At 41.0% G+C, this 18,602-nt stretch overlaps 3 protein-coding genes across 11 annotated transcripts; 2 read left to right on the plus strand and 1 right to left on the minus strand.

Moving 5' to 3' along the window:
* The first annotated feature begins 86 nt into the window (after positions 1-86).
* Positions 87-11,520, plus strand: LOC124470815 (6-phosphofructo-2-kinase/fructose-2,6-bisphosphatase 4-like). 7 transcript variants are annotated; one of them, XM_047024943.1, is made up of 16 exons: positions 87-207; positions 3,439-3,555; positions 3,672-3,768; positions 3,965-4,031; positions 4,766-4,840; positions 4,919-4,975; positions 5,078-5,199; positions 5,283-5,490; positions 6,090-6,236; positions 6,326-6,430; positions 7,024-7,153; positions 7,315-7,377; positions 7,458-7,522; positions 7,892-7,947; positions 9,274-9,324; positions 9,810-9,902. In XM_047024943.1, the coding sequence occupies exons 1-16, from the start codon at positions 156-158 to the stop codon at positions 9,814-9,816; spliced, it is 1,419 nt and encodes a 472-aa protein (XP_046880899.1). In that variant the 5' UTR covers positions 87-155; the 3' UTR covers positions 9,817-9,902. The 7 variants fall into 7 exon arrangements, with proteins under 7 accessions (XP_046880899.1, XP_046880901.1, XP_046880900.1 ...); XM_047024939.1 differs by lacking the exon at positions 87-207 and adding an exon at positions 1,971-2,221; XM_047024940.1 differs by lacking the exons at positions 87-207; positions 9,274-9,324 and adding an exon at positions 1,971-2,221 and having other exon boundaries at positions 9,810-11,520.
* Positions 11,207-13,558, minus strand: LOC124470818 (actin-related protein 2/3 complex subunit 4-like). Its single transcript, XM_047024949.1, has 6 exons — positions 13,433-13,558; positions 12,871-12,989; positions 12,639-12,750; positions 12,383-12,478; positions 11,958-12,128; positions 11,207-11,754 (listed from the first exon to the last, which is right to left on the minus strand). Exons 1-6 carry the CDS (start codon positions 13,541-13,543, stop codon positions 11,749-11,751), a joined length of 615 nt encoding a protein of 204 aa, XP_046880905.1. The 5' UTR covers positions 13,544-13,558; the 3' UTR covers positions 11,207-11,748.
* Positions 13,535-17,588, plus strand: tada3l (transcriptional adaptor 3 (NGG1 homolog, yeast)-like). Of its 3 annotated transcripts, none has more exons than XM_047024948.1 (9): positions 13,535-13,557; positions 14,574-14,809; positions 14,885-15,132; positions 15,256-15,361; positions 15,515-15,647; positions 15,780-15,883; positions 16,133-16,242; positions 16,446-16,637; positions 16,831-17,588. In XM_047024948.1, the coding sequence occupies exons 2-9, from the start codon at positions 14,600-14,602 to the stop codon at positions 17,021-17,023; spliced, it is 1,296 nt and encodes a 431-aa protein (XP_046880904.1). In that variant the 5' UTR covers positions 13,535-13,557; positions 14,574-14,599; the 3' UTR covers positions 17,024-17,588. The 3 variants fall into 3 exon arrangements, with proteins under 3 accessions (XP_046880904.1, XP_046880902.1, XP_046880903.1); XM_047024946.1 differs by lacking the exon at positions 13,535-13,557 and adding an exon at positions 13,680-14,098; XM_047024947.1 differs by lacking the exon at positions 13,535-13,557 and adding an exon at positions 14,114-14,429.
* The last annotated feature ends 1,014 nt before the right edge of the window (positions 17,589-18,602 follow it).

The following is an 18,602-nucleotide window of genomic DNA, read 5'->3' on the forward strand; positions in this document are numbered from 1 at the left end:
AAAAATCCACAAATTTACAAAAAAAAGTGGGTGTGTGCATAGTCGCATTATTTCTAGACATGAGCTGGTTGCGGCACGTTTCACTGAGTGTGATACCCCCGCTTTCATCGGACGCACAGGCAAGTAGCGTCAGTATCGCAGATCACTGTAAACAAATGATGAGAGGCTCCAGCCGTTCCAAAAATACACAAAATCTGGATCGGACGGGTAAGGGAAATATTTTGCTTATAGGCTATTACGATTTGTTATAAGACAAGCCTGCAGTTCCTGAAGCTAAAATGTAGCCTAACCCTGAACGTAAACAACCGTTGATGTTGTGCTGTCAATGAGACCGATCACCGCCAACACGCATCCTTGGTAGCTAATTATGGACTTCAGTTTTTGCAGTAGCCTATGTTCGATAGTCTACGTACTTATTAAATCAAATCTAAACCGGTAGCCTAATTGTGATACACTGGGCTATTTTTAGCCCGTTCTAGGCATATTCTAGGGGCTATGTAAAAATCGCAACTGGAGTAGTCTAAACTGTCTGTCAACGCGTGAACTAAATTGAAAGGGTACAAGACTATTCCTGATACAAGTGTCTCGCTTGAAGTAGCCTATAATAAGACATTGGTGGATTTTTTCTTAATGTATTCATCCTGTCATGGTGTGGTTTATGTGTAGGCTATTGAGATCATGTCAGTACACTCGAGATGATCTGAGAATCAGACAATAAAGTTTTACATTTCTGTCCATTTTTATAGCAAAATTGAGTTATTGGATACAATCCGGTTGCTCTTAAAACTAGTGTCATTGACAACATTGGCCTACTTTTGGATTTTAGTTCACAATTAGGCTACATTGTTGTCAGATTATCAGCAGGAAAGGCAGGTGAGATAAGGTTGATTCAAGTGATAATGTCACTAACGATGATTGAACGAGTGATGATTGAACGATCGAAGTGATGAATGTATCAATTTGGTTTGGTTGTTGAACGCAGGGCAGCAGCCAAATGAATAATGTAATAGTAGTGCTTAATAAAAATTATTTACAATGCGGTTTCTTTTAAATGTCGAAACGCTTCCTTTTTTGCAAGACCTGAGCAAATCATCAGAATGTGCCAATCTATTTCCAGAGTATGGCTTTAAGCGTCAGCTGTGCACACATGTCATGACAATCAGGGTAGAAAAGAGAAAGACCTGGATTGTTTAAATAGACACCCTCCATCTCTTATTTGGGGCATGACTGTTGGTGCTGCATCATGATCCTATACAGTTTTATGACCCACTGGATACCCATACATTGCTGCACCCATACATTGCTGCCTACATTAAGGAATATAGCCTACTGACTATAGCACTGGTTACGCACTGAAACACTGCATGTTTAAACTGGTTGGATGTATGTAATCATGCAAAACACCCACATTTGAATGACATGGCATAGGCTAATTGGCACAATAATATACATCATGTAGCCTGTATAATTGACATGCTATGTAGCCTAATCTAAGTAAACAAAGTAAACATGTCATAAACCCTATGCTGCCATCTTATGGATATTCATAAAAATACATAAAAACTGTATTATAATAATTGCCTGTCCACAGTATTTTCAGTTAATTAGCCTATGTAAAATTACAATATTGCCTTAAATATCACAGGAATCCCCTCCCCATTTTGGTATATAGTCTAGAGGCCCTGTACGTTGTTGAAATACATTTCTCACGATACATTGCATAGAGTTGGGAGGGGCTTAGCCTACCACCCATTAATTAATTATCTTGCGCAAATTGAATTTGTGTCAAATTAGAAGTAGCCTATAGTATGTGGTAGACTATATGTAGGTTATGACCACAACATACATGGAATTCATGTAGCCTAGTCAGTCAATTCGGGACCGCTGGACATCGCAGATCAAATGTCTGAATACCAAGCGCGCATGTTTTCGATAGATTATGGTAAACTTGGTCAAACCAACCCATATTATACGATATCCCAAATAATCCCACCAAACCAGTAGGACATCTCATACGAAGGACCAGGCGCTAGACGAGCTGTAGGCTATGTGAGTAAAAGGCCCCGTGCTGATTTTGTTGAGGCTTTTCTGATGGACGACGAAATGGACGAACGACCATCAAATTCCTCAACGCCGCGGGAACTTACTCAAAACCCTCTAAAGAAAATATGGATGCCAAACAAGAATGGCCTTCCTGAGAAACACATTTCTCAAAGAAAAGGTGTGTATTTTGCTAGCTAGCTGCATTACGACGTGGTTTGGATTTCGAAGCTGGGATGCAGGTCGTTCGGAACCCCATTAATTGATGAATGCTTTCAAAGTTGATGAATGTCTTGATAAATGAAAATTATTGTAACATGCATTTGCGATGTTACAATAATGATCTCTCGAGGGAACAAACTGCATCGCGATTGTAGCAATGCTGTTTTACAATGAGTCTTATATTAAGTCTATGCAATGAGTAGGCTAGGAAATAATACTCTCCTAGTGATTGCTGAGATCGGAGTGGGAATCGGTCTGTAATACATGATCCAGTAGAGTTTATATCATGCTTACAGGTTCAATTGTAGCCTTCCCACACCTTTGTCTGTATTATGGACCAGTAAATCTATGCTGGATATGTGTGCCGTGTGCATGGCAGTCATTGGCAGTGCATTTTTATTTTCTTTTTTTTTGTACCAATTTGCTGGTCAGTTGACGAGGAAATGCTATTAATCTACACAGGGTATTCCTTTGTTATTGTCTTAAATTGTTGGTAAACAGGTTGTGTCCTGACTGTCATATAGCCTACATGATTTTGAGTCTGCTTCACTGTGCTTTGCATTTTTGTTCCTGGTCAAGAATCACCCTGACGGATCTTTCTCTTCAATTAAACTCACTTTAATATTTTTTATATATATTTATTTTTAAATTATAGTCAATCCTGAACATTTGTGTTCTGTTATGGTTTTAGAAAAGTAATTTGTTCTAAGCAGTACTTTGGGGATTTGATTTGATTGATAGCAAACTTTTAAATTAACATTGGTCAGTAAAGTGGATTGCCCTAGACCCAGTCAAGAGTTTTCGCTATTTCCTCTCTGTCCTACTAGTCTTCAAGTCTACAGATGTTTTGCTATGAAATACTTTTACCATGACATGGCACAGATATGACCTCTGCTCTAGTTTATATATTGAGTAATGGAACAGTATAAGCTTGCATCAGATAGCATTCCGTGTGACCTACTATAACAAGGCAAATTCCACTCTTAATATCATATTTTAAGTTGTTGTAATGTGTATATAACAACCAGGATTTCACTATACAAATATATTGTCCATTTCACGAGGGGATGTCGTGTTCTGTGCAGCAGGGTTTGTAAAGCACAAAACGTCAGTTGCCATGTCCATGTTCAATTGATTGAAGTGTGTCTCCCCCCTGTACGTTTCTCCCATATTCAGTATGTATGACCAACTGCCCCACCCTCATTGTGACGGTGGGTCTCCCAGCCAGAGGGAAGACCTACATCTCGAAGAAGCTGACTCGCTACCTCAACTGGATAGGTGTACCCACAAGAGGTACTAGCTCCCCTGATATAGCGATTCATTTAGTTTGTGCTGATAAATTGGAACGTGTGCCTAAAGGAGAACAGTTGTTTCCTTTATTGAACATTGCGTCTCTTTAAATTCTGTAGAGTTTAATGTTGGCCAGTACCGGCGTGAGTGTGTGAAGATCTACAAGTCCTTTGAGTTTTTCCTACCAGACAATGAGGAGGGACTGAAGATACGGCAGTAAGATGAACTTCTGAGGCTTTTCTGTTGGTCTAATGAGAGAAGATGATTCAGTATCACCAGATTATGATAAACCCTCCTCCAACCCATGGTCACAATGTGCTGTGCTGGTAGATGTTGTCATGTCTTCTGTTTGTCTTTGTAAAAACTCCCAGTCATTGTTAGTAAAAGTAACATACCCCTGTGTCACTTCCAGGCAGTGTGCCACAGCTGCTCTGAATGATGTCAGACAGTACCTTACTGATGAAGGAGGCCAAGTTGCGGTGGGTCAAGTCACTTAAACCAGTTAAATGGACTAGGACATTTTAGAAACTCGTGTGTCATGGCTCAATAAAGATACTTCAAGGATGCAATGCTAACATTATTCCAAGTTTATTTATGCATGGAGAGAAGGTTCACAACACCATAGCGATTTCAGTTCTTCGCCACATGGCAGTTTTTCCCCAAGCATATTAAACCGGGACTGATAAAGGTCTTCATTCAAATGACATGACAAGGAATTACGTGATTGGTAGAAAGACATTCATTTAATTATCGCTATCGCTATCTGCTTACATTTAGTTAGGCCTTACTGTCGCCATAAAGGTAGGGAGGAAAGTCAAAGGTCTTCCCTGTCAGGCTTAAAACGTAAACACCTCAGATAAGGGCCGGGTTTCCCAGATTCGTTAAGAAGCTCTTAACGCTAAGATCTTCTTAGGAACGTTTTAAGAGCGCTCTAGAACGCTCTTAGAGCGTTCCTAAGAAGCGCTTGGCGTTAAGAGCTTCTTTACCAATCTGGGAAACCCGGCCAAGGTATACACATGGTCTTGAAGAACAAAAGAAACGCTGAAGTTTGAACCACAATCATATCAGGAAAGGGTGCATTAGATTACAGTTGGATAATTGCCTCCATATAACTGTTATGAGGACGCAATATAGGTCTAATGCTTTCTGTGGAAGTTTTTAGTCTGTATGAGCTATTTGGTTGGGAGTGACGGTGGGTCTTCTGGTGTTCCAGGTGTTTGATGCCACTAACACCACCAGGGAGAGAAGAGAGACCATCAACCAATTTGCTGAGCAGAATGGTTTCAAGGTACAATTGGCCTCTCAAGTGCTGATCCGTCTGGTTGAGTTGTGTTGTACGACTCTGATGTTTCATCGGTTCTTTTAGGTGTTCTTTGTGGAGTCGGTTTGCGAAGACCCAGATGTCATTCAAGAGAACATTGTGGTGAGTTTCCTCAGCAAACCACTACTTGGATCAAACTGGAACAGGACTTTTCCATGGTTCACACTAAACGTGTTACCTTTGTCCACCATGTGTTGTGGTCAGCAAGTGAAACTGGGCAGTCCTGACTACACCAACCGTGACACAGAGGAAGCTGTGCAGGACTTCATGAAGAGAATCAAGTGTTATGAGAGCACCTATGAACCTCTTGATGAGGTCCAGGACAGGTAAGGGGGGGCCGTCTGAGCAACACAGCTTGGCTTCCTCGGATGGAAGATGGCTGACGTCTAAAGCCCCTTCTTTCTCCCAGGGATCTGTCCTACATTAAGATTATTGACGTGGGCCAACGGTACCTGGTGAACCGTGTCCAGGACCACATCCAGAGCCGCATTGTCTACTACCTGATGAACATCCACATCACCCCACGCTCCATCTACCTCTGCCGCCATGGAGAGAGTGAACTCAACATCAAGGGCCGCATTGGAGGAGATTCTGGGCTCTCTAACAGGGGCAAAGAGGTGGGACACATGCAGGGAATCTGTTCTTTGGTGGGGAAGGGTTCTGTCAGAAATATTAATCTATCAAGCATTGCACAGCCAGTTGGTGAACAAGTTAAGAAAGCTTTATTGCTTGCGGCCGCAAGGAGTCAAAAACATCACACGCCATTGTGCTACAAGTTTGTCAGCTAGCATGTTGTGCTAGCTAGCTATTTAAGTAGCCCCGCTCTTTACAGTCATTGGTTAAGACAAAGGCACGCAAATGTCCCATGGCTCTTCTTTCATTGGCTCCTTTGCATAGACCTGGCACGTGTGTGTGCGTGGAAACTTACAGAGTTCTCTGACCCTAGGCTTGACCATATGATTCACTCAGCACAGATAAGGTTAACACATTTATTGCACCTCTAGTAAGACAATGGTCAGCCTAGGTCAGTTTGTTTACGTAAGCCTAGTGTTACCCAGAGTTCATGTTGGGAGAGGGCTCTCTACTGACAAGGAATGCTGACCACAGAATCCTTCTTATTACAGGATAACAGTTACATCTTTAACTTTTCTAACAGGTTCTTTGTCTGGCTAGCTCTTTTTCATTTATTTTCCATGTAAACTCTTGTGTTTTGCAGTTTGCCAAGTACCTAGACCACTTCATCCAGTCTCAGGAGATCAGTGATCTGAAGGTGTGGACCAGTCAGATGAAGAGGACCATCCAGACTGCAGAGGCTCTCAATGTGCCCTATGAGCAATGGAAGGCTATTAACGAGATAGACGCGGTGAGATGCCCTGCAAAACTCGAACGTCCTGCTATTGTGTTTCTGGATTTGTGGATTTAACTAACGTATCCAGTATGTGCTTTCATCAGGGTGTGTGTGAGGAGATGATGTATGAGGAAATCCAGGAACACTACCCTCTGGAGTTTGCTATGAGGGACCAGGACAAATACCGTTACCGTTATCCGAAGGGAGAGGTGAGGCCAGACAATTTTCTTATAGTCTGTTTCCTTACGGTGCCTTCCGAAAACATCCAGACATGTTTCAATTGTTACACGTTTTGTTGTTTTATGGGTAGACTTCATTTACCAAAAAAACAATGTACTGCCTCAATCCACACACAATACTTACAATGACAAATAGAAAACATGCAAATGTATCAGAAACTAAAATGAACATGTCGTTTTTAAGACCACTTGCTATGACATACCAATTTGCCAAGTTTCTCAACTGTTTCCTTTAACAAAAACACGTTTTCAATACATCCTTTTGGGGTGTAGGTGATGTGTCTGTTTTCCAGACTCTGGTCTGTGTGTTAATGTTGTCCTAAAGGCCAAAATATGTATTTCTACCTTTTAGTCTTGTCTCATTACCCTTCATTTCCTCTACTTAGTGAGACTCAGATGCCCATTATGATTATCTCTTGATAACACAGTTCTTGGGAAGGCTTAATCTCTGATATATAATGCTGATGTGTGCCCTGATCTAATGCGTGTGTGTGTGTCTTTGCAAGTCTATTTATGTCTTTCTTGCTGTTTGTGTGTATTTGCTCTCTCATCTCTGCTCTCAGTCCTATGAGGACCTGGTGCAGCGGTTAGAGCCAGTCATCATGGAGCTGGAGAGGCAGGAGAACGTGCTCGTCATCTGTCACCAGGCCATCATGCGCTGCCTGCTGGCCTACTTCCTGGATAAAACAGCAGGTTAGTCTGCAAACCCACCAGCTAGGATGAGGGCCAGGGCATTGGCTGTGTTAGTGTTTATAACTTTGTGTATTTTTTGTTTGAGATGAACGTAGATTATAAACTGATTTACCATTGTCTGACTGAGCTGGATGTTGACCATTTTGGTACCGTCTTCTCAGAGGAGCTGCCCTACCTGAAGTGCCCACTGCATACTGTGCTGAAGCTCACACCAGTGGCTTACGGTAAGAGTGACATCTTTTGCATCTCTCTTTCTCTCTTTTATTGGTTGAAATAATCAGACGATAAACCGCTTCGTCTCTAGGCTGTAAGGTGGAATCCATCTACCTGCATGTGGAAGCTGTGAACACTCACAGAGATCGACCAGAGGTAGGTATACGGCCACCACCACCACCGCATGCTGGAGTTCCATTTATGATTTCCTATAGATTCATGGTAGTCCGTTCCAGTGAAATGCAACTCTTAAGATAGTTCCTCAAACTAAGGCTTTGATGCAATGTCCATCATAACAGATACCAAAAGGCATAGATGCACTATGGTCTCCTCAAATTGCAAAAATGCTCTTGGATGACCTTATGCACTTTTTATTTAATATTATGGAAAACGTTTGCCATGCCTAAAGAGGCATAAAAACAGAACATCATAATACCATAATCCAATAGATGATTATTCATTTTTTATTACCTGAATGTGTCTCCCGTATGCTTGACCCATTTGTTTTGTTTTATTGCTGAACAGAACGTAGAGGTGTCGCGGATGTCAGATGAGGCTTTGCTAACAGTCCCAGCTCACCAGTGAGACAGTGTCCCTTTCACTCTCAAACACTCGTCCCCTCTCACACTCTCCCTCTGCTCCATACTCAATCACTATCATCACAATCAGGCTCCTCTTTAACTCCTGTGATCAGAAGCTAATTGGTCTGGCTTTAGTAAACAACATCGGTGCAATGTGCTGTTTCCTGCCCTATGAACAATGAATAACTGGAATCCAGTTCAATATTGACAACCCAACTCCATGAGTCAAGTGTAATTTATACTCCTTTTTTAAATATCAAAGCATTGATTTTTGCCATAACATCAAATACTAATGTTGTGAATCGATGCTCGATTGCCAAATGTAAAGCAATGACACAAGCAGCTTTCTTTTTTTTTTACTGAACTTCATTTACTTAATCTTGTCAATTGAATGTTGGAAAAACGAATGTTGTGTGTTTGAATGAATGGGAATCAACATCAGTTTACATATCAGTTGTCAGTGTTACACAGCTGGCTATGAAACAGGTACATGTAGAGACAATGCCATGTGCATTTAAGAATGCATTTTAGTCCTTTTTTTCATTCATAATAATATGCTTATCCTGTAGACAAAAGTCCCTGATTGAGTTCTCAACTATGAAGGTCTGCTGAAATTAAGGGGAAGTCTTTCCTTACTATTGTGTACGCGCTATGTTAATAAAATATACTTGACCTTCTCTGCTGCACTTTTTTATCCATGCCTTCAGATGTCTTGTTTAAAATGGGTCTGACCAGTTTTGTAGAGCTACCAGCTATGAAGAAGTAGATATACCATGACCTGCTTTTGAGGGTGCGTACCACAGTTGGCCACTAAATTAATAATAATGAATTTGTAAACAATCAAGTTTTCCAATCATCCACACCACTGCTTAACTATCTAACGTATTTAAAAAATTCACCCTTATGATTCTTCCGATGATTCATATTGAAATGTGTTATCAATGTTGGTGAACGTTGTCACTAGCCTCCCTTTGTCAACATCCCTATCTACATATAAAATATATACAGTGTCTTTATAAAGTTTTACCTTCTACATTTTACTCATTTAGTAGTCGCTTTTATCGAAAGCGATGTTCAAACAGTGCATCTACAAAATACAACAGATGATCAAGGATCACACATCCATAGTTCTAGCTGTATTTTTTGTGGTCATAGACAAGGATTGGTCAGAATCTTCTAGCCACAGCGCAAAGTAACCACATCTCTGCTCCCAGACACAGTGAACCATAATAGTATCTGAACTACACTTTAATGGTAACATCTCAATTACAATAGTGCAAAATACAGTGCAGCGAAATCAGTGATATATCTCACATCTCTTGCCAGACAGGGGTACAACGGGATCTCAAATTCAACAGGCAGTGAAGGGACAAATTTGTAGGTATCACAAGAATTTGTTCTTTCTCTGCATGGTATCTATCAAAAGTGTCAGAACCTTAACTGGATTCAATATTTTTGTCACTTGCCTACACACATCAAATTCAAAAACTTGCTGTTTTTAAAAAGTATAATGCATAACCCTGAGTACACATACTGCAAAGTGGTGTTTTGTACTTTGACAAACTTCTTTAGCATTTCATTTCCAAGCTGATGCTAGTAACATGTATATAGAAGGGGCTGTTGGACTACATATTAATTGTTGGTGTTCCAAACTCCTGTGTTTGCCTTGTTGTCGGCAGTTTTGCTAAAACATCTGTTGAGGGTTGATGTGCATTGCAGGATAATTTGCATGCCCATGAACTAAACACCTAAATGGGCTTTCCGAAAGACTTGCTTTACATTTATTATAAACACATAACATATGGACAAAAACTTAACTAGTTTATTGTTTTTTATACATCAGACTTGTGTTCCTCTTTCAGAATGTAAACGTCCATCGCACCACTGAAGATGCCTTGCAGACCGTCCCATCTCACCTTTGACCTTGTACCTGCTTGTCAGACATGTTGGAAGGGGAGACTTCTAGGCCTCATTCTCTGTTTGCCTCCAAGATACACTCATCGGGTACAACAATGGCAGTAACATATTTTTGTAATGTGAAACTCTTTTTGTTATAACTATTTTGAATAACTGGTATTGCTGAACCTTTTGTGTGACACTGAGTACAGTATTAAAGGGATTGTTAAGGTTTTGACACTTTTTCTGGGAAAATGATTTAAAGACATTATGTTATGATCATAGACTGCATAGCACTTGATAAGGTGTTCATGTCATTTTCAAGAATAGTGGAGTATGATGAAACAACTTATTCAAACAAAAATCCGGTACCATTTGAAGTGAACACAAAATGTTATTTAAAGCACCAATATAGGCAAGATATGGGCACGTGGTAAGAATGTTGCCAGTATTAAACAATTGGAAGACAGGAAAGTACATATGTTAAGTGGGAAAACGTTCTATTAAAATCACAGATGAACAGTAACGGAAACCCACAATAATGGACCCTATGGGTTAAGTCAATCCCCTTTTCCCCACATCAGCAACACCCCTTTTTCTGCATATCTACAACATATCTGTTGCACCATCACATTGCCATTGTGCCTTTTGAGGAGGACACTTAAAAACCATGCAAGGTCACAGTACGGTTAGTGTATGTTGGAGAATGATAATTTCTTTTTTTCTATTATGCTTAAATCACCTCGATTTGTTTTTGACTTGTATGGAATCAATAACAATTTGGGTTTGATTGATACTTTAACACATTAAAATGTTATCTGAACTGTTAATACATTTTTGGTTTGACTTATTTTAAATCAATCATTATGTCAAAATTAGAGGAATGTTATAGTGAATATACAATACATACAAATACAGGAATGTCTCAAGCATATGAATTGTTCTTGAAACTTTGATTTGAGTTGCCTATAATGCCAAAAGACCACAACAATCCTCAATGAGGATGATCAGGCACAGCAGTAGGTAAAAAAAACTCTCCTTTCTCAGACCTTCACCAGTCATACATACAGACCTTCACCAGTCATACATACAGACCTTCACCAGTCATACATACAGTCATGCATACAGACCTTCACCAGTCATACATACAGTCATGCATACAGACCTTCACCAGTCATACATACAGACCTTCACCAGTCATACATACAGTCATACATACAGACCATCACCAGTCATATATCCCTTACAGACCTTCCTGACAGCAAACAGACAACCTACACAAGCAAAACCAGTCACACCCTGCAACAGCTCAAATGTAACCCAACACCTTGGGTTAGATTGAAGAAAGAATTCAAGCATTACAAACAATCCAACATTTTATTGGTGATTTGCGTTTTTATCATATTCACCACACCATTTTATACAGGGTTTCTTGTGGCTTCTTTCCAATTATTTGTAATGATGCCTTCCTCTGAGATTCAGGCATTTATGACAAAAACAGTCTAGGTTATATGAAAGGACATACAGAATGTATAAAAACAATATAGTCAATTTATATCGCAACATTCTCTTGCAACACTCATTGTCCCTGTTTCCATGAATATTAACTTGATTAATACTATAAGGACCCGCCTTGGTTTTGGGATTTATCCCAAATTCTATAAAATGAAATCAAAACTATTTCATTATATACAATCATCAATAATCATACGAACAGGGGAATACTCTTGTGATATACAATTGGGTGCTAAGCACACTGTCATAGGATTGGTCATTTTTGTGTGTTCGTTATCATTGGTTGGCTGTTCATTCACGAGGGCTCTCCCCTCTCACGCTGTCACCCTGTCCTCAGACACAGTAACGGCCATGTCATGTGACCAATTGGCAGGATGGCAGGAGATCCTCTCAAAACTGTGAAAATAGGATTATCATTGTAAGCATCTACATTATTACATCATATCACATATATTCTTTCTATATTGGCTTAATCACTATAAGGACAAAGGATGACTATCTGTACTCTTTTGACTAAAATATACAAAATACAGCTGAGTCATAATTGCATCACAAGCACTACTTCTTTAAAGGACTCTTTAAAGGATATGCGTTCTTACATTCTTGAGGAACTCCTCTGCTACAATACGAGCTCTGGCGTTGACAGACAACTTCATCTCACTGATCTCTTTGTCGATCTCCTCCATGAAGTTAATGACAAAGTCCACCAACTTGTGCTTGTACATCTGCTCTGTGTGGAAGTTGGTTATGAGGAAACTGATGTCATAACCCTGGATGGAAAAAAATGAAGGCAGATAATGAAACAGAAATTTGCTATTCATATAAAATGATCATGTGTGTTACTCTACCGATGAAATGCTATGGTTATTTTTGTATTTATGAATCATAGTTTTGTTTCCTCTTAGTTTTGTTTCCTCTTAGTTTCCCCAAGTGTTCTCTGCCTCGACCTCATAGGAGAACTTGGTTTCCTTCTACATTATATAAAAAGTATCATCTTCTGAGCTATACTTCTTCTTTAGCTCACTTCGACTGACTTTCTCCGCAGGATAAAGAAGTTCTCTGCTCTCATCATCATGAACCGCATAAACTTGTGGCACAAGATCTTCTCAATTTCATCAGCCTGAAGGGGGGGCAATGATCACACAAAAACAACACCAAATATGATTAGACTCAAAGTGATTAATGTTCACGGTTAGCTTCTAGAATTAAGATCAGAGTGAACGTAACAAACTGAACAAATTAGTGACAAATGCCTAAAGCAATGCAACTGATTCACTAACCTGCTTTACAGCAATGCTGACTCTGACAGAGTTGATAGAGCCCTCAATGAGAACCTTTTCTTTTTCATTGCGGCTGACGACTACAGGCTGTAGCAACAACTCTTTACTGCTCCTGTAAGGTTATACAGAGAGTGAGACACATTACCTTTGTAATCATATGGCACCTCAACGGAGGTAGAGTATCTTTGACATAGTGGACAAGGAGACTTTTTCCCTCAGAGATAGTGCTTACCTGACCTCTACCTCGGGTTTGTTGTGACGCTCCACCACCTGGGAGGAGAAGTTCTCCAAGCAGAGCGCTGCCTGCAGAGTTGCACGCACGGCGTTCAAGTAGGGGCGCAAAGTCGCTGTCTGAGAAGAGTAACACGGCCTTGGTAAGGCATAAATCGCACCTTTGTTTGGTGGGTTCATACGTTATTTCTCGTCCAATGATGCCGGACGATATGACTTGATCAGGCCGAGAAAACTGACAGGAAGTGTCACCTCATTAGCCCCTTTTACTTAACAGCAACACACAACTATCAACATAATATATGGTGAAAACATATGAGTAAACTGGCTTGCCCAACACATATTAACAGCTAGCTATCTGGCACTTTGGGTTGGGTGCAGCAGTTTTTGAGTGAAGTTTTGCTCAGAGGATGACAGTCACGCCCAGGCAAGCTAATGAATCGAACTGATCCTGATGCAACCACCACATTTGCCCCATCTGTGGCACAAAGATATGCCCGTGCACTCGTTTCGGAAAACAATGATCATAATCGGTATATGCCAGGAGAATTTTAGACGCTTACCATTTTTCTGATGAAGCTGGTTTTGAAGACGGAAGTTCGCCTGCCACGCCTGGACGGAACTCTTCCGTAAATCTCACATTTCAATGAGATAGACCAAATATGACGCTGCATCAGCAGCCATTTAGGTGACTCGTTTTGTAATCATGGGCTTCTTGACAGAGCGGGGGTATTCTAATCATGAAATGATCGGTTGGTCGGAACGAAACATCCTCCCGTTTGTGCTGTTCCAGTTGTCAAAACGAAGTAACATACGCCTGATCTTTCATGTAGTTGGTTTTGTAGGGGAGTTTAATCAAAATTATATTTTGTGCTAATTGGTACAGTCCTGAACAAATAATAACTGAACACATATGACAGCTAATTGTATAGTATGCAATAAATAGTTTCATATTCCCCTGAAACCCACCGAACCCACCGAAGATACCATCCTGTATCTGGGGTGCTTTCGTATTTCCCATGCTATTTAGCCTAGGGAACTTTGGTTGAATAACAGTGTTCATTTGCGAATTAAAATTCGTTTTCAATCCCCAGACAAAATAACAGATAATGTGTAGTCACTCGTCCAGTGAAATAGAAGGAATTGTACTTGAAATCGCAACTCACCGAAAAACCCTGTCCCCTATTCTTGTAAATGGTCCTTCCAATAATGGATGCCTTTCTGTAAAGGTAAATATTGCTGGGCGCTTAAGTCTAATTGAGCCATTTTAGATTCCGCGAATATCGTATATTTTGAATGAAAGGGGTGTCTCGTAAATTAATGCACCCACGTATGGGCTGTGATTAGTTTGTGTGGAATGTAGTTGTTCAGTCTTGAACGCAACACCGGTGTTGGGCGATTGTTAATGCTAACACTAGTAGCTAGCTAAGCTAAAGTAGAGAAGTGGTTCGTTGATAACACTAGGAAGCTTGCTTTCTGTAAGCACCCACGCTGCTGCTGTTTTGACAGAAGGAGTAAAAATAAACGTTTATCACCAGTAGTCAGCCAGAAGCAGAATGTGTAAGAAGAATGTGTCGATCTGAAATGTATGGTTTAAATCTCCGCTGTTCGCAGGATTCGGGAGAACAATTTAAAGACCCCAATATTCCACTGACCTTAAAGTCATTGACATTGTGTATGGTTTCACATTTTTTCTTTCATTAGAGATTTGCTCGACCTCAAACATTAACATGAGTGAGTTGAAGGACTGCCCCCCTCTGAAGTACTATGACTTCAAACCTGTTGAGCACGTGAAAGTATGCCCTCGGTACAGTGCTGTGCTTAGCCGCTCAGAAGACGATGGCATCGGTATAGAGGAGTTGGACACACTACAGTTGGAGCTGGAGACTCTTCTGTCCTCCGCCAATCGCCGCCTCAGAGCTCTAGAGGAACAGAGACAGGTACGAGAATAGGTGTTTGTAACAGCTTCTGAGAGCTCATGTGCGGTTATAAATCACTGATTACTTTATCCCTAGATCCTCACAGACTGGCAGGATAAAAAGGGGGACAAGCGCTTCCTGAAGCTGGGGAAGGATGCAGACCTCTCTGCCACGTCAAGGCACAAAACCAAGAAGCAGAAGCTAGATGGCAAGGGTGGTCATGGAACTGGACCTGGACCTGGAAGACCTAAATCCAAGAACCTGCAGCCGAAGGTCCAGGACTATGAGTTCAGTGAAGATCCTCAAGACATTCCCCGTAATCCTAAAAATGATGCTCCAAACAGGTCAGAAACAATCACTATTTTATGTAGAGCCCTGATTTTGATTTAAACTTTGTGTGATAGTTTAAGCATTTCTTACATTGTCTTGCAAAATGTAGAGTATGCCATATGTGTTTGTGATTTTAGATTTTGGGCGTCAGTTGAGCCATACTGTGCTGACATCACAAATGAAGAGATCCGAGTTCTGGAAGAACTCTTGAAGCCTCCAGAGGATGAAGCAGAATATTACAAGGCACAGTTCCTTTTTTTTGAGACAATTGCCCCTTTTGTACAACATAATATACTTTTTGGAAATACCTGAAGGTCCTGATAAATGTTCCCAATGGACATGACATGAGATTGAGAACAACAGTACAGTGATGGCACACTTGCCTGTGTTTTGTAGATTCCAGCATTGGGGAAACACTACTCCCAGCGGTGGGCACAGGAGGATCTGCTGGAGGAGCAGAGGGAAGGAGCTCGGGCCAATGACAAAAAGAAAAGCCTTTTGGGACCGCTTTCTGAGTTGGATGCCAAAGGTGAGGGATTTGACAACGAATGTTGAGACTGAACCTTGAGCTTCTGTACAGGGCAGGTGAACAGTGGCTGCCTCCAGGATAGCAACTTTGAAAGTAAGGATGGCTAATGGGTGGTTACTGTTGTTCTTCCAGATGTGGATGCCTTGTTAAAGAAGTCAGAGTCTCAACATGACAGTCCAGAGGATGGCTGTCCCTTTGGTCCTCTCACACAGCGCCTGCTCCAGGCTCTTGTTGAGGTCAGATAACTAGGCCTGTAGTGTGTGGCTCAGGACAAATGACACCTCTGACATCCATACGTTTCTTGTAGGGATGCAAACCCTATCAGTGTTAGCCAATATTAGCATATATAATTCTGGCATTAGCAACCACTAGTTTTGAGATTAACAGTGATGTTATTGATTCACTGTTACCTGATATATTTATATGTAGGATATATGTTTATATATAGTACATTTTAACATTTGTTTTTGATGTTATTCTTCCAGGAGAACATTATATCCCCCATGGAAGATTCACCAATTCCAGACATTTCAGGGAAAGATGGAGGAAATGACGGGGCTGGGACCTCCCCTCGCAGCCAAGGAAAAACTTTCAGGTACCCTCAAAAGTGGTGTATTCTTCACCGTCAAAATGATACCCTTCAGGTTCACCAGCTTTTTACAATGTGATCACGAGGCATCCTTTTTCTCTTTTCTCATTGATCGTAATCACCTTTTTTTTTGTACAATTGTAGCTTTTTTCTTTGTTTTTCTTTTCTTGCTGCTCGTGTTCTGATATTTCTTTTCTCTGTTGGCACAGTGTTCCTCACACCCGTTCACTGGAGGCCCGGATCAAGGAGGAGCTGGTGGCTCAGGGGCTGCTGGACTCTGAGGAGCGGCCGGGGGCAGGAGGAGACTCTGAGGACGAGGTGCTGGCAGAACTCCACAAGAGACAGGCGGAGCTTAAAGCCCTGAGTGCCCACAACCGTGCCCGCAAGCAGGAGCTGCTCAGGTAAAAGAAAATTGTCCTAAAATACATAGTTATTGACTTCCACATCCTACATTTGACAGTACTGTGAATTGTCCCCCAAAAAGCATGTACACGTGTCTTTTTTGTGGGGGGGAAGTTCAACGTTTTAGACAAGCCATGTGTGCTTAAGTAATGATCTGCTCTTACTTTGCTGTGTGTGGTCGGGCTCCCTCAGGCTGGCTAAGGAGGAGATGGGGAAGCAGGAGCTGAGGCAGAGGGTCAGAGTCTCTGACAACGAGGTCATGGAGGGTTTCCGTCGCATCATGGCTGCCAGGCAAAAGAAACGCACACCTACCAAGAAGGAGAAAGATCAGGCATGGAAATCCCTGAAGGAGAGAGACAGCATCCTTAAGCTGCTGGATGGATGAATGGCCAACCCTTTAGAGGCTTAGTCATGGTGGGAGCAGTGTTTCGGCAGTCATTTGTATCATTACAGTTTGTTATATATGTTTGACGTCCTTCCTTAGTTTAGTGATCATTAACACATTTTATACTTCCAGCAGTCTCATGACAGGACATTTAATATAGATGTAGCATGCTTTTTCATAAAGTTAGATTTTTCAAAGGCATGTATGTTTTGGTGGATATTTTTATCCTGATTATGCACACTGCTTTCCAAATGGGAACATCCTTTACCGTGTTTATGGGAACTTTCAGTCGTTTCATGTAGCCCTAGCATTCTGTTTCTGAGACAACCATTTAAAAATAATGTTATAGTATTAACGCAATTACATATCTGTATTCTGATGTGGATTTTGTTGTCCAATGTTTATGTATCACAATATGAAAAAATTACTGTGAATGTTTGAATACATTAATATCACTAATGCTGGGCAGAGTATTCAATTTGTATCGTAGAAAGTGGTAGAAATTACGTTTGATTAGTTGATTTTCTGGGCACACTGTTCATTATTAAAACACTGTGAAAACCCACAGGTTATTCCAAGATTCCATTAAAATTGACAGAACTGGCCTGGCTTTTCACATGCTGCCATGCCTTTGCACTACAAGCCCTAAATGGCTTCAGGGGGAGAACATTGTACTCCAATCAAGGAGCCACGTAAATACATTTTGGTGTGACTGAGGAGGTCATTATGGAGGCTGTAGGCTTTGTCCGACTGTATTCCTTCATCTCAGTCTTGTCTTAGGCCTTAGTGAGTGAGCTGGTCCACCAATCAGGAAGTCTATATCATTCATATGCTACTCTCCAGGTATACACCCCCTGTCATACTCCAAGACCTTGACATGGGGGTCTGATGGAGCCTGGAGGTACATCACCTCATCTTGCCAATCTAGTGGCCAATAAAGTGTTCAGTCAGCTGCACCAATCTGTACTGTGCTGGGGTGAGCTTCTCTAGTCTTGGAGGCTCCCCCACCCACTCCAACACTGCACATCCTTCTCACCACACAAACCCACCTCATACATTCCCCCACTGTAACCTCATAGACTTCCTGTATCTCCTACCACAGACACATCTGACTTCAACCACACATGCTCCTCCTTTAAACATCCACTAAACCTACCTTAGCATTCACACATCTCCAACTTACACACACCTTACCTACCTCACCAGGCTATACCAGTCTAACCTCTGCTCTCACTGACCCACTTTACATTCCCTGACTTTACACCTCAACACACTAAAACACATTTAAATGAAAACCGATTACTTTGTTGCTCATTCTACATGATTATTTAACATGTTCAGTAAACTGTTGTTAAAAAGATCCCTTTCTGATTTCCAGAGTATTTGCATATTTTCAACACTATATATGATCTAAAAGCAAAAAACAAATTTTAGGTAAGAAATTCTCAAGATTTCTCAACCTTAGTGATTGATTTATTAAGTTATGCAAAAGTTAAATGCCAACAAATGCCCCTGTATGAAAAGGTAATCAAGCCCTTAGATTTGGTAACTTGTTTACGTTACTTTTAGCAGCAGTGAC

This window comes from Hypomesus transpacificus, chromosome 9, assembly GCF_021917145.1.
Source record: "Hypomesus transpacificus isolate Combined female chromosome 9, fHypTra1, whole genome shotgun sequence".
Taxonomy (NCBI): Eukaryota; Metazoa; Chordata; class Actinopteri; order Osmeriformes; family Osmeridae; genus Hypomesus; species Hypomesus transpacificus.

Excerpts from the sequence above, each read along its gene's own strand:
- LOC124470815 (XM_047024939.1), top strand. The coding sequence starts at position 2,092 with ATGGACGACGAAATGGACGAACGACCATCAAATTCCTCAACGCCGCGG. Across the intron at positions 7,378-7,457 it reads GCTCACACCAGTGGCTTACG|GCTGTAAGGTGGAATCCATC; the intron begins GTAAGAGTGACA and ends CTTCGTCTCTAG. Across the intron at positions 7,948-9,273 it reads CTAACAGTCCCAGCTCACCA|ACAGGGGTACAACGGGATCT; the intron begins GTGAGACAGTGT and ends ATCTCTTGCCAG.
- LOC124470818 (XM_047024949.1), bottom strand. The coding sequence starts at position 13,543 with ATGCAGCGTCATATTTGGTCTATCTCATTGAAATGTGAGATTTACGGA. Across the intron at positions 12,990-13,432 it reads CCAGCTTCATCAGAAAAATG|ACAGCGACTTTGCGCCCCTA; the intron begins GTAAGCGTCTAA and ends TACTCTTCTCAG. Across the intron at positions 12,479-12,638 it reads TCAGCATTGCTGTAAAGCAG|GCTGATGAAATTGAGAAGAT; the intron begins GTTAGTGAATCA and ends CCCCCCCTTCAG.
- tada3l (XM_047024946.1), top strand. Across the intron at positions 14,810-14,884 it reads CTCTAGAGGAACAGAGACAG|ATCCTCACAGACTGGCAGGA; the intron begins GTACGAGAATAG and ends CTTTATCCCTAG. Across the intron at positions 16,243-16,445 it reads AGCCAAGGAAAAACTTTCAG|TGTTCCTCACACCCGTTCAC; the intron begins GTACCCTCAAAA and ends CTGTTGGCACAG.